General features: G+C 42.8%; 1 protein-coding gene across 4 annotated transcripts in view; it reads right to left on the reverse strand.

Moving 5' to 3' along the window:
* Positions 1–24,025: 24,025 nt before the first annotated feature.
* The window catches only part of ZNF385B (zinc finger protein 385B), a 312,776-nt gene continuing 310,575 nt past the window's right edge, over positions 24,026–26,226 (reverse strand). For all 4 annotated transcript variants that reach the window (XM_065880693.1, XM_065880692.1, XM_065880691.1 and 1 more), the window contains 2 exons: positions 25,686–25,787; positions 24,026–24,244 (listed from right to left, as the gene is read on the reverse strand). In XM_065880693.1, the coding sequence (XP_065736765.1) occupies positions 24,026–24,244; positions 25,686–25,787 (321 nt within the window). The remainder of the gene's footprint in view (positions 24,245–25,685; positions 25,788–26,226) is intronic.

Here is a 26,226-nt window from a genome sequence, read left to right on the forward strand (position 1 = left end):
CAGGCCTGGCAATGGCCTGTCAGGGAGAGCGTGTACTCTAGAGTACAAGTTCACACCTCTCCATTCTTAGATCAAAGAATACAACTTTCCTTTGTTTGTGAACCAAACTCAGTCTCATTTTATTGATGTAACACCAGGCAGAGGACCCTTGTTGGGGACAGACTTGGGAGAGTCAGTAACACATTTTTGGCAACCATGAAGGGACTGACCGTGGCCCTTCTGCCTGCACCCACCTCCCAGGCTCCGGACTCGCTATGGCTCCAATGGGAGGACAGCAGAAGGTTTGGTAGGTTTGCTTGGGAATGATTGCCTCTGATTTTGAGTACACTCTGACAGTGTGTAACAGCAGTAACTCTGCTCAACAACCCAATATCTGGGTGTAGTGAGCACACAGCATAACCTCCAGAGTAATATGGACTGTGCCCCCTTGAGGGGATCATACTGTGGCATCACTGAGGATCAGAGACTGAGACTCATGCGTGCTAGCCCGTTGCCTCTGGCTGGCCATCCCACAGTGGGTGACCTGGGGAGGTGTGGACTTGTGGGTGGGAAGAAACCATGGCAGTCTTGTCCACTGTCTCACCAGTAGTGCTGTACCCTTGACTCCCGTACAAGGCAATAGCAGATTTTGCCTTCCTTGCCAACCTCCACGGGTCAATGGTAGCATTCTCCATAGGCATTTTTGGCTTAGAAAAGGAAAGCGGCCAGCTGCGTGAGCCTATGGGTGAGATCAGGAAAAGGCCCAGGTAATGAGGACCGACTGACAAAATGGAACAAGGACACTCAATCCAAGTTCAGGAAAGGACACTGGGGATGCCTGGTGGGAAAGGGTCCCAAGGTAGGTATGCAACCAGTGACTTGATCTCTCTTCCAGTTAGCACTATTTTCTCTGAAGTGAGCTGGGAAGCCCCGTGAGCCACTTGCAAGACCAGGAAACCCTGCTATCGGGAAGCCCTGCGGGCTACTGGCAAGAACAGGAAACACCCTACTGCTCGACTTTTCCTCTGATCTCTCTTCAGATTCTTCCACTCTGGCAATCCTTCAAGGTCCTTCCCTCTTGTGTTTATGAGGTGAACCTTGGGTATTCTTTATTGGCCAAGGTCCCACAGGCTCTCCTCCCACTGTTAGCACAAAGCATCAACTGCCCCAGTGAGCTGGTTAGTACCCTGTGGGAATCCCTTGCATTCTTAGCCCACTCAAATCCTGTGGCGTTTGCATGCCAAAAAATCACCCTAACCACCTCCTTGGTAGTTGGAGATAAATTCAAAACAGAACATCTAAAGCATGGGGAACCAAACATCCACCACACTGAAGGAGAGCCCATTAGGGTGCATCTTGAAGATAAAGAAGATCAATCAGAAGCCAAAAGAGAACCCTTGGGATTCCTAGAGCGCCTCACGGAATGCTTCCAACTCTGTACTACTAGCGACCCTGAGTCACTGGAAGGGAAGGCAATTCTGAGGTACTAGCTACCTAATGGGAGACAAACTGAAGACTGGCATTCCCCTAACAGGGGGCACAAAATGATAATGTTAATGGCTGAGGACAAACCTCCCCGGACAGAGCAAGCTGAACTTCCCAGAGTAAATCCCAGGGACAGGTGGGATAAGCTGTAGGAGCCAGTCCCGTGACAGTCCACCTAAAACCTGCACATACATGACCCAACAGAAAACAATACCCTCTCCACCAAGAGGCCTTGTTGGGCACTGCCCCTATTACACAAGGCCTAACTGACCAGAGTCGTCTTAGATCATGCCAATCAGCCTGTAATACCCCCTTCCTCTCTGTAAAGAAACCCACTGGGGAATACTGGATGGTACAGGACCTCAGGGCAGTCAGTGAGGCCACTTAAGATATACATCTAGTAGTTCCTAATCCCTGTACCCTGCTGGCCACTCTACCATCCACCAGGACTTGGTATTCTGTATTAGATTTAAAAGATGCCTTCTTCTGTATTCCAATAGTCCCAGAGTTGCAAGAAACTTTGCTTTTGAGTGGCAAGACCCAAACATACAACAAAAACAATGCTGCTGGACAGTCCTCCTAAGGGTTCAAAGATTCCCCACCACCTTTGGGGAAAATTTAGCTAAAGACCTAAAAGATCTACATCTAGAAGAGGGAACCCCCCCCTCTAGCATGTAGAAGACATTCTGGTTGCCAGCCCTACTGAGGAGGCCTCTGACAAAAATACTGTAACCCCTCTGAACCATCTAGCCCATAAAGGATATAAGGTGTCGAAGGAAAAGGCTCAAATACCACAAGCTAGAGTGACCTACCTAGGCTTCATTCTCACAGAAGGTCAGAGAAGCCCACCCCAGAAAAGGGAAGAAGTCATTTGCAGCCTCACTCCTCCTAAACCAAAAGACAGTTTAGGGGTTTCCTGGTGATGGCCAGGTTTTGCCACATCTGGATCCCTGGCTAGGGTCTAATAGCTAGGCCTCTATATGAACAGTTGGAAGGATGATTATCCTTTTGAATGGAATTCAGAATGCAAAAGGGCCTTTTAAGAATTAAAAAAGCAATTACTTCAGGCCCCTGTTTTGCGCACTGCCCCACCCCACCCCTCCCCACTCCCCACAAGATTCAGCCAAACCCTTTGATCTTTACATTCATGAGAGACAGGGAAATCACCCTTGGAATATGAGCTCAAAAACTGGGACCGCGGGACTTCCCCGGTGGTGCAGTGGTTAAGAAGCTGCCTGACAATGCAGGGGACACAGGTTTGATCTCTAGTCCAGGAAGATCCCACATGCCGCAGAGCAACTAAGCCCATGCGCCATAACTACTGAGCCTGGGCTCTAGAGCCTGTGAGCCACAACTACTGAGCCCGCACGCCTAGAGCCCATGCTCCACACAACAGAAGCCACCACAATGAGCAGCCCGCGCACCGCAACGAAGAGTAGCCCCTGCTTGCTACAACCAGAGAAAAGCCTGTGCAAAGCGACAAAGACCCAACACAGCCAAAAATAAATAAATAAACTTATTAAAAAAACAAACTGCTAAGGGATGGCCTCCTTGCCTATGGTAAGTAGCAGCTACTACAACCCTGCTAAAGGAGGCTGAAAAGTTAATGTTTGGTCAGCCAGTCACTATATGGACCTCACACCAGGTTCAGGCTTTAGTAAGTTCTAATATAGCAGAATGGCTATTCCCCATAAGGTCGATTCAAGTTTGGGCTATGATTTTAGACAAGCCAGTGGTTACCACAGAAACCTGTCACACGATAAATCCTGTCACCCTGCTATAGAAACGGGACCCCAGGAGCATGACTGTATAGAAACAATAGACATGATCTATTCCAGTTGCCCCAACTAGGAAGTGAGCCTCTCCTGAACACTGAAGAGGAATGGTTCACAGATGGGAGCAGGTTTACGAGAGGGAGAAAGGCTGGCAGCATACACAGCCACCTCCCAGACCCAGGTCATAGAGGCACGAAGCCTAATGCCAGGGACTTCTGCTCAAAAGGCCAAGCAGATGGTCCTCACCCAAGCCTTAGAGCTTGGGACTGGGAAGATCTTAAATGTTTACACAGACTCCTGGTATGCCATTCTACATTACACAGGGCTATCTGAATGGAAAGAGATATGCTCTCACCTGTGAGAATAAACAAGTGAAACGTGGCTTGAGCATACTTAAGTTCTTAGAAGCAGCGCAGCTTCCAAAAAAGGTGGCAGGGACTAATTGTAGGGATCAACAAAAGGGGGATACAGAGTTAATAAGGGGAAACAACAAGGCAGATACAGCTGCCAAAAGGGCAGCCCTAGAACCAGTCAGTAACTTGTCAACTACCCTCATACCTCGAAGGCCTGATCCATCCAATTACTCCTCAGTCTACACAAAGGAAGAATCAGACAAAGTCCCAAAGTGGGGCTTCAGTAGAGATCTAGGAGGCCATGTGTGGCTAGTTAGTGAACATGGGCCATGCTTCTTTCCCCAAACTGCAGCTTGTCAAGACATCAGGAAAGTTCAACAAGGAATTCACTAATGGAGTGAAGCCCTGTAAAATTGGTTAGTTGAGGTCATGGTAACTCCTGGCATGAAAAGTAAAATCAGTCAGATAGTTGAGACAGTCCCCATCTACACAGTAACCCCAAAACTAGGCCCCCTGAGGCCCCCAGATAAGGCCCACTCAAACCAGAGAGATATATAGCTCTCATGCCGAGAGCATCAGGCAGCTTCAGGTAGAAAGTTGTTGCTAGTGAACGTGTTTTCAAGGTGAGTAGAAGTGCTCCCCACTAGAACTGAAACCGCAGCCAAAGTGGCTAATGCATTCCTAAAAGAGATAATATCCAGGTTTGGGCTCCCAGGATCCCTACAAAGTGATAATGGCCCAGCATTGTGTCATAAGTGACAAAAAGGATAACAAGTGCCCTGGGCATAAAATGGACCTGGCACTCAGCCTGGAGACCCCAATCATCAGGGAAAGTAGAGAGATCTGATTAGACCTTAAAATGAACCTTAGCCAAGCTATGCTAGGAGACTCAAGAAAACTGGATTAAGTTACTCCCAGTTGCCCTGCTCTGCATGCAGTTAGCTCCAAGAGATAAGTTAAAGTTAAGTGTGTATGAACTTACATATGGTAGACCCATTCCCCAAGTGGAAAAACAACAAAAGCGTGACCAGGGATATTTAGGAAGTATGGAACTTCACTGATTGTTGGATCTATCACTCCCAACCTGAAACAGGAAAGGACCATCAGACGTATGTAAGAGGAACCCTGAAAACTGAGAAGGAAGTACTAAATAACACCCTCCTCCCAGTGGACAATCCCAATATAAACCCAACCACAGCAGTGAGCCTCAACATCAGGGCACACTTTTGCCTATAAACAAAAGACCTAGACACCTTCATTTTTAGGAACAATTCGCATATACTGGTGTCAATCCTACCTGGTGGGCAATATCACCCTTACAAACTGGACAGTACAACTTGCAACCTGCAACGGGAACCATATCCGAGTTCCAAACTGTAGACAGCGGGATGGTGCCAGTTGTGACACTTATGATAGAGAATACAAACAGCCCCCCAAATATGTAAATTATGCAGTCCGAAAGAGAAAAACACAGCTGAGAAGGATACTTGGACGCCCCAGTAAGACCTTAGATATACCAGTGTGGATAGAGCACCACAGTACCAGCCCTTCAAGAACTCAAGGTAAGGACTTCCCTGGTGGCACAGTGGATAAGAATCTGCCTGCCAACGCAGGGGACACGAGTCCGAGCCCTGGTCTGGTAAGACCCCAAATGCCGTGGAGCAACTAAGCCCGTGAGCCACAACTACTGAGCCTGTGCTCTAGAGCCCATGCTCCACTACTGAAGCCCCCACGCCTAGAGCCCGTGCTCTGCAACTAGAGAAGCCACAGCATGGAAAAGCCTGCGCACCGCAACGAAGACCCAATGCAGCCAAAAACAAACAAACAAATTAATTAATTTTAAAAAAAGAACTCAAGGTAATGGCACAGGACTGGTGTGTTTATAAGAAGGGTTCATGTTCTTAGGTAAGAGCCCAAACTCAACAAGAGGCTGGGCATCCCAGTGCTTGGAAAACACCAAGGTAAGAGGCTATATCACCACTGGTACAGTAGGGCCAGATCCGAGGCTGATTAAAGTTTACAATCAGGGGCTTCCCTGGTGGCGCAGTGGTTGAGAGTCCGCCTGCCGATGCAGGGGACGCAGGTTCGTGCCCCGGTCCGGGAAGATCCCACATGCCGCGGAATGGCTGGGCCCGTGAGCCATGGCCGCTGAGCCTGCGCGTCCGGAGCCTGTGCTCCGCAACAGGAGAGGCCACGGCAGTGAGAGGCCGGCATACGGCAAAAAAAAAAAAAAAAAAAAAAAAAAAAGTTTACAATCAGACCATGAACAAAAAGAAGAAGCCATGATGTTTCAAGAGAGCGGCAGGACTACTAATTTCAGGAATCACTGTACTCACAGGGGTGCTAGTGACCTTGGCCAGGGAAACTGTATATAACACTGTCACCATAAAGAAGATAACAGCCACAGTGGAGACAGTGGCCAAAGAGACGGGCCTTGACTTCAAGCTATTACAAAAGTCTATTGACTCACTGGTCAGGATTGTCCTAGAAAACAAAATTGCTCTAGATTAGCTGACCAGGTAGGGGCCTATACACTGGCCAGTACGAAGTCCTATTTTTATGTTAATGCAAGCGGCTTAATTGAAGGAAGTGCAGACAGACTACTGAAAAATCGCAACTTGTCCAGCAGAAACCAGGCAGCCTAATCTGGCCGAACAAATTTGGGGTGGGGCAAAGCAGGACCTCCCTAGCGTCTCTTGGTTTCTACTCTTCCTCGGCCCCTTAATGACCATTATTCTCTTGCTAATATTTGGGCCATGCAGGCCAAACTGTCTCCAAAAGGTTAGAATCTATAAAGCTCCAAATGGTGGTTGCTCAGGGATGCGAACAGTTAAAGGTGAGAGCTGGTGACAATCAAACACATCTAAAGGCAGCTAGGGAGACGTTCTCCTCCTCTACCCTGGGTTATGATGATGCCCCAAATCATCAGGGAGTAGTTACAGAAGACGGACCTGTGCCCCTCAGTGCCCCTCAAGAATAAGGAGGACAAGACAGAAAAGGGATGTGTCACCAGCAAAGCCCATTAACAATTCCCGGGAAATACAGAATCTGGGTAACAAAATCGTCTAACCTTTTTCTTCCTTAGCGCTTAGTCCAGTTTCACTTGCTCACGGGGTGCTGCGTGCAGAGGGCTTACCCCTTGCTCTTCAGAAAGGAGTTCCCAGTGCGAAAAGGACGCCCAAGACGCCTCAATTCAAGATGGTGGCGGCGGGCCCCTTGCAGAGACGCACGCAGCACGCACGCATGCACGCACCACGCATGCACGCACCACGCACACACGCAGCAACACGCACGCACACAGCACGCACCACGCACGCACGCACCACGCACTGCGATCTGGAGCCGTGAATTGCGCAGCTGCGCCCGCCCAGCGAGAATTCCGCCCCCTCCCTGGCCTACTGCCCAGATCCCTATAAAGCAGCCCCGCCCACAGCCTGTCAGCTCACACCTTTCCATTCTTTGCTTAAAGAATAAAGCTTTCCTTTGCTTCTGAACCAAACTGGGTCTCTTCGTTCTATTGGCGCAAGTGACACTGGCAGGAGGACCCCTGTTGGGGCTGGGCTTGGGGGGGCTGATAACACTTTGGGGGGCTCTCCTATGGGGTTTCCACATGTGTGGCACTTCCATGGTATCTGTGCTCTTCTGGGTTCACAGTCCAGTGCTGGTGGCTGTCCCTCAAGTGCCTGGGGTGGAGTGGGTGAAAAACTCTTTACCCCTGAAATGAAATACAGAAACAGGATGTCAAAGCAGGGTCACTCTGTGACCAGCGTGTTACAGCATTGAGGACCGTAGCCTCCTCTCTGCCCAGGAGTAGGCCTGCATCCAGGGCATCAGGTAGCGGATGCTGTGCTGTTCTCAAGAATCAGGAACTTCAAGGAAAATGCCTCCCTGAGTCCACAAAATCATAGATAGGTTTCCAGGAGTCTGAGAAGGCCTCTGTGATTGTGTAAGAAATTGAGTGTTGTAGGTGAGAATGTAAATTTTTCTATGGAGAGGGTCAAGTTCTTTCAGCAGATCCTTAAAGGGGTCCCCAAGCTGAAAGATTAAGAACTATCTCCCGGGGCTTCCCTGGTGGCGCAGTGGTTGAGAGTCCGCCTGCCGATGCAGGAGACGCGGGTTCGTGCCCCGGTCCGGGAGGATCCCACATACCGTGAAGCGGCTGGGCCTGTGAGCCATGGCCGCTGAGCCTGCGCGTCCGGAGCCTGTGCTCCACAACAGGAGAGGCCACAACAGTGAGAGGCCCGCGTACCGCAAAAAAAAAAAACAACCTCCCCCCTCCAAGCTTTGTTATGAAGTTAAACTCCTCACCCCATTGCTCTGTCCTCTTTCCCAGGGGACTCTTTAGGCCCCTCCACTCGGGACAGGCGGCAGTGAGAGAAGTCTGTTTGCTCTGCTCTGCAAATAGACTTTTCTCACCCTCACCCCCTGCAAAACTCTCCAAACATGCCTAAACTCAGTTGAAGACTATGTCTCCAAAAGACCTCCTTGGTACATGAGTTTAATTAAATATAGAAAAGGTAAGTTTGCACATTTTATTGCCAGTCCTCCTACATTTGTAGTAGAGGTTGTATTGCCATTTTAAAACAGCCTTCGGGAAAAAAATCCTCTTAGAGAAAGTGACAACTTATTCTGGGGAAATTGTAGGAGTGGTAACTGAGAGTATTGATTTAATTAATTTTACTGCCTATCTGCATTGCCTGGGGACAGGTAAAATAACCAAATAAAATGGCAACATTTCATCTTCATGATCCCTGCAATCAAGTCAGGGGGAATTTACTAAATTGAGTAAAGCTGCTGAGCGAGACACAGTTCAAAGACTACTAGTGAGATGTGGAGGTCCTGGCATTCAGAGGCACACCTACCATGAGCCTCCTGAAACTAAGTTCCAGTGGGATTGTGAGCACTGGTTTAAAGCTACGGAATGGTCCTCACCTGGGAGAGGGTACCCCCAGGTTAAGCATGGTCGTGGGGTGGGAGGGGGCCAGGGGCCAGTAGGACATTTGGGAGGAGGCTTTATCTCCAAGGGAGCCTCATACTTCTTTAATTTGTGTCGATTCATACTTAATTCCATCCTTTTCCTATTTTTTTTCTTTTTGCTCCAAAGTGGTTCAGTTAATTAACAAATAGCCTGTATATCTTTTCCTAGAATATTCCATTTCCTTCTAAGTGTCTTTGGGGATAGTAGGAAACTGCTCCCCTTTTCCTTGTAGGAGCAGCAAACCTGTGAGCTTTTTTCTTCTTTTGGATCCTTTTGTTGTAATGGTTCCCATCTGCTCCCCAGAGAAGGAAATTAAAAACTGCACTGCAGGGCTTCCCTGGTGGTGCAGCGGTTAAGAATCTGTCTGCCAATGCAGGGGACACAGCTTCTAGCCCTGGTCCGGGAAGATCCCACATGCCGCGGAGCAACTAAGCCCGTGCGCCACAACTGCTGAGCCTGCGCTCCAGAGCCTGTGAGCCCCAACTATTGAAGCCCGCCCGCCTAGAGACCGTGCTCCGCAACAAGAGAAGCCACCGCAGTGAGAAGCCTGCGCACCACAACGAAGAGTAGCCCCTGCTCGCTGCAACTAGAGAAAGCCCGTGCGCAGCAGCGAAGTCCCCACGCAGACAAAAAATAATAATTAATTTTTAAAAAATGCACTGCATTGGGCACATGGTAGATCAAGTTTTCCCACTGCTGTTGTGAATGGAGCCGAGCACGTTTGCAATCTCTCCAAACTGTTCCCTTTCTTGACAGAACTGTCCAGAAGAGGAGGCTGTGTTGACAAGGCAGGCTTCCTGGCCTCAGAGCCCTGGCAGCTGAAGCAGCACTTGCTCCTCAAATTTGACTTCTGGTCTTCCTAAATGCCAGATTGCTCCTGCCTCCAAGGGTTCTGACTTGCTCTGTTGTCTAGTTCCAGCATTGCCTAAGAGCTTGGCTCTACTCTGTGTTCGCTTGTAACAAGCAGTAGTTTACTTACTTTCTGAGATGCTGAGAGTGGGCGAGCAGGCCGTGAGAATCAAACGCTGAGTGGGGAGGCCTGTGGGCCATTGCTTCAGGCCTCAGGAAGTCAATCCCACAGGTGCAGCTCCACCTGCCCTGGGACGCCCCAGCTAGTCACATCCACCAGCTTTATTGTGCAAACTCGGCTCACATCCTCCACACTCACAGATGGCAGGGCTTAGCTTCCAGGTGTGAGGGAGTGAAAACATGGGCAGGAGGCCTTCCATCACCTGTTGGTTTCTCTCTTCAATGACTCATATAGGAAGAGCTACGTAATGGGAGAGTCAAGGCTTGGAGTCCTTGGTGAACGTGATTGCTTTTCTGCCTGTAATGCATGTTTTCCAGCTTGGCTCTAGTAAGTGTTGTAACAGATGCAGAAAAGGGAGTCACCCTATTTTTCTCTGAGATATTCACGGTTGGAGGATGAGCTAGTATTCATCAGTGGCAGCCCTAAATAAGAAAGCCTTTGCCACAGCATTTGCACTGGCTAGCAAAATGGGGCAAAATTCAAAAGGAGGAAATAGAAATTAGGGAGCTCCCTCTTCTTTTCTGTCTGTCACATGAAATATGATTCTGGTTCTGCTGTTGTCTCCAGCTGCGACAAAGAGCATTTGACTCTGTGTGAGGATCCCCCTCTGGCTCACTTTATAGATTCTGATCATAATGACATGAGATCTCAGAGTGGCAATTAGATGACATTAGCACACAGAGGCCGGCAAAATTCACGTTCAAAGCAGTTAAAGATCATTTATCACCTTCCTGAGACTGTTCAACATATGCCATGGTTCAGAAGCATCCATGACTTCTTAGAGCACTCATATCTCTAGCTATCATTTATTATTATTAGTTATTAAGTAGGTGGGATCATCTTTCCCCACCCTCATCATCATCAAGGTATAGCCAATGTGTCTATCGCATCCAAATATAGCTATTTGATCTGAAAACCATCCTGACCTGAGTTTAATACATGACAATTTCCTACAGTGATTTTTTGGAGCCAATTTGTGTACCTCATGGGCAATTAAAAAATTAATACTATTTGCTCTAGCATCCGTGGTCTAACAGATTACTGTGTCACTTCAGGAATTTCCAATTTAGATAAGTAATTTTAGGAGATTTACTTCCAGAGTTTATTCCTTTCCATCAGAAGTTTAGTAATAAATGATAACATTCTTCTCCCCAGATCTCCATGAATGTCGTGCCAGACGACAGCTCAAATGCTCTATATAGGGTCTACACCTAAGTGGGTTAGACAATGATTTGATTGAGAAAGAAAAATACATCATTTAACCAAATATTCTTCCCTCCCCCACCACTCACATACCTAGAAAGCGGGGGGGGGGGGGGGGGGGGGGGGGGTTGTTTGTTGTTCCTCAGGCTTGGGAGATATATTTGCCCTCAATAGTGACAAGGGGCACTAAACTCCTCTCACCTTCCTAGGTGTGGTCCCTTTTCAGCTCTAAATAATTAATGTATCTCAAACCTGGCTTCTCATTCAGATCACTTTAGAGAGTTTGTTTGTTTTCCTAACAATGCCCGGGGTTTACCACGAAAGATTCTGCTTCAGTGGATGTGATGTTGAGGCCATGGCTGTGCTATTTTTTGAAAGCTCCTAGGGTGATCCTCAGCCAGACTGAAGGCCTCTGGAATAAACTCATCTCAGTATTACCAGAAACAGAGTAAATCCATCCAAGTTAAACAGACAGACACATGTGAAAAGGAACCTACTACCTGAGACTTTACTTTCTTTGAAGGTCTTAATAAGCTCCTTTAGGGCCAGGTGGGAGTCTCAGCACCAGTGTCTGGCACATTGTGGTTTGTAGAATGAAGATGATTATTTATTCTTATCATGCAATAGTGATTCATAATATATGTCCAGAAGTCATTTTTTGACAATCTCAACTTATAAACTATGGAACACCTGAAAGGAAAAAAAGGGGAAAAAATGCTGCAATTGAGCAGCTAAAATTATGTCAAAAAACTAAAAATGATTCTAATACACTTTACTCCTGGGACCATCCCTCAGGCTGCTCTGGGAGCTCTGTTCTTATTTTACACACAGTTCTAACAGTCTTGCTTCTCTGGTTCTTCATTTACGGAAACTTAGAGGAGTGACTAAGGAAAATGACACATCAAAAAAGTAAACAATGGAATTCTGAGAGAATATGATAGTTTGGGACTATTTAGGATGAGGGCAAATAGTTTTACATATACTGAGCATCCCTGACTTGGTGCCCATCATTCATTCATTTACTGGGATTCACTAGTGCAAGGTACCATGCTGGATGCATGGGGATTACAAAGGTGAACACTTTCATTGAGTACGAGTGAGTCTCTACCTGGGTCCCAGCCCCATTGTTTTCACTCTTGAGTTGCTTAAATACAGTAGCATCATGCAGCTGCTGCTTAGTTTTCACATAGCATTTTTGCTGTCCAGAGTATTTTATAGTTTTTTTATTACTGAGGCTCTAGTTCAGGTCATTCTTGTGGCCGCATAACTGTCTCTCTGTCCACATAAACTTCTCCAACCCCTACTTTATATTTCTGCCACAAAGATCTCCCTAAATGCAAATCTGATCATATTACTCCCAGTTAAAATCCTCTAATGATCCCACAAGCTACAAGATTTCACTTGGACTTCTACATGAGGCTCTTCATAACTGATCCGCGACTATCTCCCAGCCTACTCTTATCCCTCCTGTATCTCATTTTCAGGTTCTATAAACCCCTCACTATTCCCTTCACACTGTATTTCATAATTCTTTGCCTTTGCTCACGCCATTCCTTCTCTTTGGAATGCTTTTCCTTCTTGCCATTTTAGCTATCCTGTCCTCCAGGAAGTTTTCCTTGACTCTGCACATGTGCCACCTAACCCATTGGGTTCGTTGTCTTCCACTTGCTCTTATTACGTACTAGAATAGTGTTCGCATGTGTTGTCTTCACAGCTACTTCTTCCCTCTACTACTCCCTTACTTCCCAGCATTTTAAGGAACGTGAAGGCAGGAACCATTCTTATCCATTCTTAACAATTCTTAACATTGTCCTTCCAGAGTCTGACATCAACAATAAGTGGCTGCTAAAGGGGACTAAACTGAAAGCTCTTTCGCATTTTTATTACTCAGGTGTCATATCTCAGCAGGAACTTCTGGAAGTAGTTCACGAGCCCTGAGTTTCTACAAATTGTTCCTAGGATTTAGATGAGGAGTCTAATGCTCTGACATTAGTGAGCAGTCACGGAGAACATGGGAGCTGGCAGGAGGCTGTCTGGGATAAATATGTGAGTTACTTCATCTCTGGAACTTCAGCTCCTCATCTGTTTCTCATGTGTGTGCAGTGCTTGTCATGCCAATAATATGATAGCTAAAAATTTACTGAGCATTTATTATTATTGTTTTTATTGGATCTTCACAAAACATTTTGATATATGCAGGACAAGTAGTATCATCCCCATTTTATAGATGAGGATACTGAGTCTCAAACTTGCTTAAGATAATGTGTCAGTAAGGGTAGGCTCTGGGGATTGGAATTTGGGAATTCTGATTTTTGTCCATTTTTCTTTGCATAACTATATGACATCGTCTACATGTGTCACAAGTGATGGTTTTAATGATGAACTTGAATCATCAAGAAAATATTATAGACAGTATATAATGCTTAAGAAGGCAGGACAATAGATAACAACTTTTAGAAAAGGTTCCATCCAAAAGTTTAAATAAAACCAAGAAAATTGGCTCTGAAGGGACTAAGATTTGTGTATGTGAAAAATAAACTTATTTGGACAACTTATTCCCTGATTTATAAATCAAGTATTATTGTAGCCAAATTTTAGTAATATAGTAGGTTTATTAGAAATTAGAATCAAGGGATAGAGAGCTTCCTTGAGATGTATTCTAGAGTATTCTCCTACGTTTGCTTATAGCCATGCTTTTCCTAGTCCACAGCAATAATGGATAAATTTTAGAGATCTTGCTTTGAAAGCCACCTTCAAATATCCTCTTACTTTTCTAGAATTGCTACCTAAGAACTAGGAGCAATCTTCCATAAACACCTAAAACCTATTTTCTCTTATTTCTCTTAAATCAGAGGTAACTGTTCCTCTATTTACCTTTTTTAAAAAAAAATTTTATTAGGGTATAGTTGTTTTACAATGTTGTGTTAGTTTCTACTGTACAGCGAAGTGAATCAGCTATATGTATACATATATCCCCTCTTTTTTGGATTTCCTTCCCATTTAAGTCACCACAGAACACTAAGTAGGGTTCCCTGCGCTATACAGCAGGTTCTCATTAGTTATCTATTTTATACATATTACTGTATATATGTCAATGCCAGTCTCCCAGTTCATCCCACCCCCTTTATTTGTCTTGAGTCACTAGGTCCTCTTCCGTATTACAAATGATTTCTGTTTTTTTTTGCTTTGAAGTAAAGGTTACAGGTAGGATTTTGTTTGCAAGGAGAAAAAAAAGTGAATTGTTTCCTAGGGCATTTAAAATCTTTGTTTCCTAGAAATATGATTGTTTGAAGATGAACCTCCTTGGAGTCTTAATCTCAAATGTAGTCTACCCAGTATAATCTTTGGAAATGTTTATTGCTTTAATCTTGACTTGATATGTAGCATCTCCTAGACCCAGGAGTCTAACAGGTATCCTGAAGCCAATAATGCTTTCGTCAGTGTTATGAACCGGTCTGTTGATCTTCTCTGTTTTACACCAGGGCAGGGTGGGAGTGGGGTGGGGGAACCTGTTAGGATGCGGATTTCTGGGCTCCTCTCCTACCCTCCTGAATAATAACCTCTAGTGGGAGGGGGTGTGGCACCCAGGAATCTGCATTTTAACAAACTTTCCAGGTGATTCTTCTACATATGACCCTTTGAGAATCCGTGATCCAGATTGTTCTTTGCACCTCAGTGAAGACAGCAGTCAGTTCAAGTTTTTTGCCTAGAGACAAAGCAAAGCAACCACCCTATTTCAAAAGCCCTGCTTTCTGGCTTGAGGCAGTGCTGCTTTTCCACGCTTGCTTGGTGTTCTGTTTCCAAGCCAATTTCAGTGCGTAACTGCTCAGTATATTGATTTAAAATGCACTCAGCCATGTTGTGAGTTGTGAGTGAGAATTAAAGCCAGCCTTTTGTTTTAAAGAAGGTGTGAACTTGACCACCAGCTATCTGTAATGACAATGCACCTCAAGACAGCCTCCTATCACCAGGAGCTACAAGGAAGAATCTACTGATCTTTATCTTAGAAAGCCAGAAATCAAAGTGCAAAGTTTTTCTTCACTTCACGGTTTTCCCATTTATCATGCAAGCTTCGATTTTAATATTTAGTCCCATACATGTCATGAGTTTATATGTAGTAGAAAGTGAAAAGGTTTTGGCATCCAAATAATGAATTCTCTTAGGGGAAGTGTCTGCATGGGATTCCAATCCTTGATTGGAAGGAGAGTTTGTGTTTTGTATTATCCTTTTATCATTTGAAACTTCTGGGCTTTGTAGGTTAAATGCTGTCAGCTGCTCTTCAAGGAAATTACTAGCTCTTCATTCTTAGTTCTTACATAGTCTATGCTCTTTATGCATTTGATTCTTCCCCACTGCCTAAAGTGCAGGGAATGAAACATCAGACGATAAGCCTAAGGTGGTCGCCATCTCAGAGAAGGAAAAAGAAGGCTGTCTTTTCTTTCAGTTGGTGGCCTATTGACCAAATTATGTATTTTATAATAAAAATGAACTTCCAGTCAACAGTGAAAGGCAGATGCATTTTGATCTTTTTTTAAAAAAAATTTATTTATCTATTTATTTGGTTGCGCTAGGTCTTAGTTGCTGCAGGTAGGCTCCTTAGTTGTGGCATGCATGTGAGATCTAGTTCCCTGACCAGGGATCAAACTGGGGCTCCCTGCATTGGGAGCACAGTTTTAACCACTGTACCACCAGGGAAGTCTCCGTTTTGATCTTATAATAATGTCATTACTAGAATAAATAGGCAAAATTTCTACTAAAAACAATGGAGTCATATGAATCTAGGCACTGGTTATGCAATTGCCATAGAATTGGTGTTTAGTAATAAAAGACACACAATTGGTTGAACAATAGAAGAACCCAGAACATAGGAGATAGATGGGAAGAATCCATGTGAGAGGCATGGAGAATCATAGATCTCAAGATGGTATTTACATTCTTTAAATAATTGGGTGTTTCCTTTTTCAAAGTAATCTTATTACAATTTCTCAACATGTCAGGAAAATAGTTTTTCTCAAGGCAGAAAAAAAATCTGAAGTAACAGTAAAACTCTTTCCTTGCTTTTTATTTCTATAATTAATTACTTTTAATTGACATTTATTATGCATTTATTTTCCAATTATAATTTCTTGGACTCTTTTAAAATTGCATCTCTGTCATTATATAGTGGTGGAAGTCATCTGTTTTGGTTATAACAGGACAACTGATTATATTAACATGATTCTGAAACAGCAACATGTGTTCCTTGTAAAAAATTCAAACTATACCAAAAATTAAGAATAAAATGTAAAGCCATATGAAAATTTACAACTCTGGGGTAACTTCTATCAGTCTGGATTACCACTTTTATCAGACATTTCTCCATGTATATTTACAAACATACAGATACAGTTTTAAACTTTAATACAAATGTGATCATACTCAACATGTATGTTCTGTAACCTTTTATTTCCCCCACTAGGACACATATCATGGACATTTTTTCATAATTACACAATTACAGAATTACATCATCAGTTTTTAATGGTTTTGCTGTTTCCTACTGTGCAAATTCCATAATTTACTCATCCCTATGAATGAACATTTTTTTCACTATTTTGAAACATACTTCCAGACTCACAGCACCACTGTATATATACCATGTGGCTGAGAAAAGAATTTCAGTGCCATTAAGAATTCTGCATCAAATCAAAACCACAATGAGGTATCACCTCCCACCGGTCAGAATGACCATCATCAAAAAGTCTACAAACAATAAATGCTGGAGAGGGTGTGGAGAAAAGGGAACCCTCTTGCACTGTTGGAGGGAATGTAAATTGATACAGCCACTATGGAGAACAGTATGGAGGGTCCTTGAAAAACTAAAAATAGAACTACCATACGACCCAGCAATCCCACTACTGGGCATATTCCCTGAGAAAACCATAATTCAAAAAGAGTCATGTACCACAATGTTCACTGCAGCACTATTTACAATAGCCAGGACATGGAAGCAACCTAAGTGTCCATCAACAGATGAATGGATAAAGAAGATGTGGCACATATATACAATGGAATATTACTCAGCCATAAAAAGAAACAAAATTGAGTTATTTGCAGTGAGGTTTATGGACCTAGAGTCTGTCATACAGAGCGAAGTAAGTCAGAAAGAGAAAAACAAATACCATATGCTAACACATATATATGGAACCTAAAAAAAAAAAATGGTTCTGATGAACCTAGGGGCAGGACAGGAATAAAGACACAGACGTAGAGAATGGACTTGAGGACATGGGGAGAGGGAAGGGGAAGCTGGGACGAAGTGAGAGAGTAACATTGACATATATGCACTACCAAATGTAAAATAGATAGCTAGTGGGAAGCAGCTGCATAGCACAGGGAGATCAGCTCTGTGCTTTGGATCATCTAGAGGGATGGCATAGGGAAGGTGGGAGGGAGGGGATATGGGGATATATGTATATGTATAGCTGATTCACTTTTTTATACATCAGAAACTAACACAACATTGTAAAGCAATTATACTCCAATAAAGATGTCAAAAAAAAATTCTGCATCAGATTTAGATGTAAGCCTTAACCAAAAGTTACAGAAACATTAAGCACTATGACACGCTTTCTTTTTATAGCTGTTTTTAATAGTCTTCTCTTTTCACCTTTGATAAATAAGCTTGTAAAATTGTGACTGAACCAGCTTTAAACTGTCATTATCCCATTGTTTTTTTATCTGAGTGAAATTATTGAGGCAGATATTTTGAGGAGATGAGGAAGGCTGGTATCTTTCAGAGTGCAAAGTGATTTTGGAATGTAAAGAATTTCTTTGGGTTGAGTTCCATTGAACTTTGTCACTTACCTGTGTTCCTGAACTATGAAACTATGAACTATGAATATCTGGACTAAGGAATAGTTTCTTTTGATAAATAAACAATTAACAAATACTGTGGACACTAAAAAACAAATCTTTTTAAATTTACATGGTTAATGTCTTTGGATAAAGTCTTGGATGTAGAATTACTGGGCCAAAGTTTATGGATAATTGATATAATGATATATATAATTCCAGAAAAGTCAAAGCAATTTTTATTACTACCAACAGTGTATGAATGTGTCTATTTCCCCACTCTCACAGATATAAAGTTTAGAGAATTTTTATGCTAGATCAGAAAATGTTGATTTCATTTTTATTACTTTAGTGATGACAAACATCTTTTCACATTTATCAAGCATTGGTGTATATTTTGTCTTTTCTGGATTGCCTTTTTGCCTGTTTGCTATTAGATTGTTTTTCTTCTCTGAAAGAGTTCCTTCACCCCATTTTATGATTTCTCTGTATAATAAAGATATGATGAAGCTGTATGTCACATGGATTGTAAGTATTTTTCTTAGTTTGTCTTGTATGTTTAAATCCTCTTTATATTATCTTTTAATTTTTTTTAAATCAGAAAGAAGTTTATTTTTTATAATGGTAGTAATTTTTTTACAACATAAAGAAGTTTTTCATTTTATACAACTTGAAATTCTGTTTTTGTTATATGGAATACAAGATTTATAAAATTCAAACAACTCTGTGATATGTAAACATTTTGCATTTACTTCTATTATCATAGTAGTATTTCTATTTGCATTATACCTTTTTGAATAGAAACATCAGCTTACAATGAATGAATTTACTATTTCTTCTCCGTTACAGATGTATTTTTCTCTGAGTCTAGGTTAACACTAAAGACTCAAAGTTGGCTAATTTGAGAAATCTTACTTAAAATTTAGAAATTTAAAATGAGAAAAATTAATTTCATTTATCCACTTACTATGAAAATTTGTGTAGCAAACTAATTTACAGAAACATTTTTATGTGTTTAGTTTTATTTGCTTCTCAGAACCACCCTGTGAGTTGTGTACCATTATATCTGTTTTATATATGTGAAATACTGAGGTGCTGGGAAAATTACGTAAGATCATTTTCTGACATAAAATCACAGAACTAACGAGCGTATGAAATGACCAGAGTTTCAATTCAGGTCTTTTGAGTGCAGAACATGTATTATTCTTTTTAATTCACCTCTATCCTAACTTTACATTTCCACTGTAATAAAAAATGAAAAACAGGTGCTTAATGCCAAGCTTGTCCAAGCATCTGTAGATAAGTGACTTCTTTAAAATGAATAATGTGACATAAAGTTATTTTCATTGCATCCACAGAAGGGATTGATCTGACAACCTGAGGTTTGATACAGTTTGAGCACTTAGTGAGGACTGGAAGGACACATTATATTGTCATTCTGGCTTTAGAAATGTTAGCCAAAGAAATCAGGGCAGTTCCTGACAGTCACTCTCCATAGCTGCTGAGAACCTGCACCATGTCCCTTTTGAATTCTCCTGTGGAGCTAATTACTTGGAGGAAGGAAGGAGGGAAAGCTGAGCATCCCCTGTGGACTTTTTTCTTTCAATACACAGCTTCTCCTCAACCCACCAAGGTACCAGAAACTGGTATTTTCTCGGAGAGGCCATGCCACCTCTGATATTAATTGAGGGCCATCATATTAACAAAACAAAGACCTGATGGAAGGAAAACTACAAAGAGAGACCAGAATCCACACAGCAGACCTAGAGAGGTGAAATGAAATCCTTCCGCCTGTTACCTGTAGATGCTTGTGCTTACCGAGGGTGTATGTCTTGATGCTGACTTAATCATCTATCGAAGAGTTCCTGGGGGCTTCCTGGGGGCTTCCTGGGGACTTCCCGGGGACTTCCCTGGTGGCGCAGTGGTTGAGAGTCCGCCTGCCGATGCAGGGGACACGGGTTCGTGTCCCAGTCCCGGAGGATCCCACATGCCTCGGAGCGGCTGGGCCCGTGAGCCATGGCTGCTGAGCCTGCGCGTCCGGAGCCTGTGCTCCGCAACGGGAGAGGACACAACGGTGAGAGGCCCGCGTACCGCAAAAACAAACAAACAAACAAAAAAAGAGTTCTTGGGGGCTTCCCTGGTGGCGCAGTGGTTAAGCGTCCCCCTTCCAACGCAGGGGACGCGGGTTCGTGCCCCGGTTCTGGGAAGATCCCACATGCCGCGGAGCGGCTGGGCCCGTGAGCCATGGCCGCTGAGTCTGCGCGTTTGGAGCCTGTGCTCCGCGTCAGGAGAGGCCACAGCAGTGAGAGGCCCGCGTACCAAAAAAAAAAAAGAGTTCCTGGTCGTCTCCCCCGTCTTGCTATGATCCCTCTCTCCGATGGCACCCCAGGCAGTGGGCGCACCCATTCCTCAAAACATCCCCAAATTCATTCTCAGTGAATCTCTTTAGACTTCCAAAGGGAGACTTAGCACAATAGGATTTTCACCTGATGTTCTTTCAGCTCTTTCTCCTTTTTTTTTTTTCCAATGAGAATCCTTTGGTTCTCTTAGCTACATTAACTGTAGTGTAATTTTCCTTAAAGCATTTTCTGGGAGAAAAATTCTACACAACCACAACGATTTCTGCTCCAGAAAATAAGAATTCCCTTAGGGCAGATAAGAAACAAATCAGGGTGATATATTTGGTGCATAATACAAGTGAAAAATTTGGTGGTTTTTTTTGCTTTCACAATCCTTTAATCTTGTTAAACAGGTAAAAGTTAGAGGCATCTGCAGCTGCATATTCCCGGGTCCTGGTCCTATCCAATGTCAATATATCATTGACATTTACTTATTGAAAGTTCCTTCCTCTGCCTATTTGTGAGTGCATTTCACGTGTGCCTTTAAAAAACGCATTATTTAGCTTTTAATACCCAGGAGGTCACTTCTCTCCTGAAGAATTATGGTACTTGAGAAGAACAGGAATGCTCCTGGGACAAGGTTGCCAGATTTAGCAAAGAAAAATACAAGCTGTCCACTTAAATTCGAATTTCAGATAGACAACAAATATTGTTTTGGTATCCATATGTCCTAGATATAGCATACTTATTTATGGAACATATTAATCTATATGCAATATCATAATAAAAATTATGAAAATATTGTACTAAAAATTATTATTTATCTGAAATCAAAATTTAACTAGGTGTTTTATATTTTATCTGGCAATCCTATGTGAGACCAGTTTTCAGATTCTACAGAGACCAGAGCTAGACTATTTCAGAGTAAGCAGCACATGTTTTAACTTTCTGAATAAGTTGGGGCGGGGGGCGGCAGGGGCAGAATGTTAGTCATTTCCCACTACAAATGGCATAGGAAGGGGTATTAGTTCAAATATATATACATCCCCTCAGACCCACTCTGCCACCTCAGAATCAGGGTGGATAAGGTATAGCTGTTTGAGAGTGTTTTACAAATCATTGCTTAAAGCTATTGATGGCTTCTTTTGGAGGCATGCACTTTAATTAATCGTTATTCTTTTGTACTTCCTCCCTGAGGTGATTTTTAAATACTTAAACTCTATAATAATCAGTAAATTCCTAGGTCTATTTATATGTTATTTAAAATTTTTTGAGGATTGTAGAAAGATTTAATGAGATATAAAATGATACAAGAGAAATAAAATATAATTGTCAATGGTGTCTATTAAAAAAAAGCTTCTCCAAAGAGTTAAACTAAAACACAGTTCCTTCAGAGTATGTCTGAAGGTCCAACCAAGGTTTAATGTAACAAGTGGTCAGAGTTCAAAAGAGTCATATTTAAAAAACCACTCAAATTTTGAATGTCAAACTGGAATCTTAATAGACTCTAAAACTAATTATAAGCTTAGAATATTGAGGTCAACAGTTTTCAAACAGTCGGATTAACTCTTTGATAGAGGAAGTCTGTTCCCATGTATCACAGCTGCGCAGCCATCCACTGGCCTTAATTTTTTAGAAATGAGAATTTAGGTTCTACTCCCACCCCAATTCTTCTTAACCTAAAAAAGAAGGGGAATCTATAATGGCTACAAAGCTATTAACACTCCCCTTAAAATTCTATAACAGAGCAGTAGATTAAAGATGGCCATACATTCTTTGCTCTTCTTCACATTGAAAAGTGATTAATCAACTTCCGTTTGAATCTGGACTGGTCTTGGTGACTTGCTTTATCAGTAGAATGCAGCATACGTGACATGCTGGGAGTTTTGAGACAGTTTTATAGGAAGCCTTTTCACTTCCACCCAGAACCTCTTCAAATGCTCTCGCTGGGCACCCTGAGTTTCTATGTAACTACCTGAGACCACTTAGCTAGGGAGACCACCCAAAGGCCCTCTGATAGACTGTTCCAGTAGGATCCAGCCTCCCAGCCCCTCCATCCAGGCAGACATATGAGCAAAGCTATTTTGGCTTCCACACCAGCCCACCCACCAGATGAATATGATCCAGGGATCTCCTAATGAGGACTTGGGGAACAGAACAGCCCAGCCAAGCCTTGCTGGAATCCCTGACCCCTGAAATTGTCACATAATAAAATGGTTTTATTTTAAGCCACTATGTATTAGAGTAGTCCATGAAGCAGAAAACCAGAAAAAACAGTGATATATTGCTCTTTACACTTAAAAACAGAATGAAGTGGAAGAAAAGAAGGGTTGGCTGATTAGAGAAGGTCAGAGGGGAGCAGTGGAATCAAATCCTCTAAAAGGAGATCATTATTGCATTGGACACAAATAAAAGATGAGTTAGGAATTTAGAAGACTCACAGAGTGTTTAAAAATTGTGTCACAATTTTTGGTAGACCCCTACTGTGATTTTGGGCCACACTCACAACTTTGGTTCAACTTCTTAGAGATTCAGAGAAAACAGCAGTGAAGTCTTGCTTCATGCAGATGCTGTGAACAGTCATGAATAAACATGACAAATAAATATGCTGCAAATAAGAACTGAAAATGCTAAATATGTAAGAAGCAATCTTTGCACCTACTGAAAAGCCTTCAGATGATTTCAAATTGGAGGTGTCTCAAGAGAAAATAACTTTGAAAATACAAACAGATTTTTATTTTTTGTACTTTTATTGAAAAGGTACATTTAAAAAAATACACAGACATTTTACCATTTACAGACTGCAGATATAGATGCTCTAAAAGAGTTCACTCTATTTTGCTGTCTTATACCTCTTGCCCCTGATATGACAAACATTCCAGTCCTGTTGATATCAGCTTAGAAACGGGGGCATGGGAGCATGACCTGCAACAGATTCAGTGAACAGAAAGACAGATTGTTCAATTATAAATTTTTTTTATCTTCTGTACATTATTGCATTAGGGAGCCACAAAATTATGTAGCATCATTACAAATGAAAACACATTAAAAATGAAGAAGATAATGATGTAGAAATACATGGATTCATTGTCTTCTTGCTGAACGCACAAGAGGTGCAAAAATGTGGAATTTAGGAAGCTCTTTTTCTGTTTGTATACATTTGCTTAGCAACTCAAACTGGTGAGGAAGCTACAAAATAAGTTAAACAAAAATAGCAGACAGGTAGTAATTAGAGCTATGTTATATGGCTTTCTATTTCGTTTAAATATCACCAAATAAAATGTAAAATAAAGAAAATACGTTATCTTTTGTTCTCTTAAAGAGAAAATTCAAAGCTACTTTGCTTCCTAACATTTACACAGCAACTAAAAATGTTTAATTCAGACAAGAGATACAGATCTAGTACTACACAGGATACAACAGTACTTGGGTCTAAAACAGTACACAATCCCTGTCAACAATAGTACACCAAAAAGAAAACGCTGTGATCCGTTGGTAAGATGGTATCCACAAGTAAGCACTTGTGTTCATCTATTTTTGTTCCACACTAGAATGTGCCCAGTTGGATTCCAGGATTATTTACAGACGTGTGAGGAAGACCCTAGTTTTCAAGTCTGTCAGGAAGATATTCCATATTGTTTCTAAGCCAGATCACACCCACGGAAAAATAGTCAGAAAATGATATATATGTGTATATATATATATATATATATATATATATATATATATATATATATATATTTTTTTTTTTTCTGACCAATACATTTGCAAGAAACTAAATATCTCAGATACACAAATTGTATGGGGTAGGGCAGGGGGAGGGACTAGGGAGATAAAGCTTCTGCTTGCTCAGATTCTGAAATTATAGGAGCGGCCCCAAAAAGCACTCTCGAATCTAGCGACTTACTCTTTGGAGTTGGGGCTCAGGTGGTACCCTGCATTTTGCAGTTGGGTGGGTCACTGCAACACCAAATGCTAAACTGCTGAATCCTTTTGGCTTTCCTGCTCTACTTTCCTACTGGCCTCAACCGTCTGGGGGCTTGCAGACATTAGTACGGGGCGAAGAGGATGGAGGCGGGAGTGGCGCGGATGGGGCCGTGGCCGGGCCTCAGCAGAGCAGGAGGGATGGCTGGAGCCTGGAAGAGCGAGGCCGACGGCCGGGGTGGCAGTGACAGCGCGGAGGACACTGCCGCCGCCGCTGCCAGGGGCGAGGACAGGAAGGCCGGGGCCAAAGGCTTCATCATATCCTTCTGGAATGCAAGTTTTGCCTAATAGAGGGAGAAAACCAGGAGTGGGGTGGGGAGATTGTTTTGAATAACAGCAGCACAGATATTTTCATAAGTAAAAGAGCGACATTCAGAAGTCAAAATGTAAAAATCTTAACTCTCAGAAGTCAAGACATGATTATTTTCACAAAGCTGGTTTCAAAGGTTCTTGGCATACCTTTTCTTTGATTTGTTTCCATTTCAACTCTTTTCTGGTGGGCCTTGCCCCTGGGCACTAGGACAGAGGAAAGCCTCTCTGAATAGATACTGAAAGTATTTTATGCTGCTGCTCACAAGGAAAAAACAAACACACCCAGAAGGTTTCCTGCTTAGATTATGGAGCTCAATTCAAACTAATGACTTGTTTTAAAATACAAAGAGGCTTTTTGGAGAATATGCATTACCCTTTACTTCACCTCCTCTTAAAAAAAGCCACATTGGGTTAGGTAACTGGAGTTTGGGACCTTGGGGACCCATGAACAGTCATGAAAACAAAGTCAGTTTACACCTCTCTGGCCACTTAAAAAGTATTACTTGAAAAACTGCAGCTAACTCAAATTTGTCATTGGCAATGATTGTAAATGGGCTAGAAACTTTCTCTATTTAAAAGGAATCCCAAGGTGGAATCTTCCTATGAAGTAAGAAATCAATCCTTAATCCCTCTCTTTTGCAATCAGGAGGAGTTTTGCAAGCTGGATTTGCTTAATGCGTAAAATGCCTGCATGCAGCATCAACTGAGCTTTGGAAGAACTGGAGGTACTGTCAGTATCGCCTTCAGCTGGCCAATCCCAGCTTTCAACCTCAGCAGAACACCACGCTGGGCTGAGTCCCAGGGAGACTAGGAAATCCATCCATCTGGGTATTTATATGACATCTATTGGTGGAGGCCCTTAATGTTTTTACCAAGAAACTGAAAATAGCACATTTTGAGAGCAGGTAAGACAGGCTGACTATCAACATGCCTACTAGACAGGGAAAGCGAGAGGAATACACACAGCTACTGTACTTATTGGAGAAAGAGAGAGAAAGAGGTGGGGGGAACACCCCAGAAAGGAGGAGGATATTACATAGATGGATTTTGTGTTTGGAAAGCAATCCCTTCCCCCAGGTTTAACATGTTCCAAGATTCCTCAGGCATCATTGCCCTTGTTCCTGAGCCTTTACTTTTCAGTATATGCTAAAGAAGGGAATCTCTTGAAAAGGTCCTGGTGAAGAGTAAGGTATTAGCCCTTAAGGAGGTTCAGTTTCTTTTTTTCTAAGGAAACTTTCTTCAAGGTGTCCTCCGGCAGGGACTAAGTTCATTCTAAAGCTTCTCTCTATGAGGGCTATTTAAGTTCAAAACCCTTTCAGGACCAATTAGACCCTAGGCCCTCCTTAACCACAGTGCCTGCCCCAGGCAGCAAGGCTGCCCCACAAAATAGACAAGTAGGCGAAGTGAACTTACTGCTAAAATGCTTGGGCTCCGCTGGAGTTTATTGTAAGGGCTGTACTTCGGCTTCAGTGGTTTCCCTGCAACTCGATCCTTATGCCTTCTGCTAGAAATGTGCTGAAAAAAGTTTGATGCATTAGCTGAGTCTACATGTGAGTTTTATGCCATGTAAAATATATTTCCTAGACAGAGGTAGTTGGTTCCTCCATTCCCAGTTCTAGGTCCATGGTTCCATGGTGGTGTGGGTAAGATCGCCACACCCTCTAAATTAAGACTTGCTCCCCACTCTATTGTAACACCTTCTGTCCCTTTCCTTTCTCTATAGCACTCCTCCGACTTTGCCTGGTATTATCACCGTGACTGATGAGTCTGTCTCCTTAAGCAGATTTTGGGTCCTTGGAAGACAGGCTGAACATTTACTATCTTAGAAGTTCCTGCTCAACTGTAAGCTCCAGGTGACTGCTGTGCTCATTGGTCTCTAACACCAAACCTAGAGTCTGACATGTAGTAATAGTAGGTGCACAGATATTTGGTACTTTTTCTTCCACATAGCACC

This window comes from Phocoena phocoena, chromosome 7 (assembly GCF_963924675.1).
Source record: "Phocoena phocoena chromosome 7, mPhoPho1.1, whole genome shotgun sequence".
Taxonomy (NCBI): Eukaryota; Metazoa; Chordata; class Mammalia; order Artiodactyla; family Phocoenidae; genus Phocoena; species Phocoena phocoena.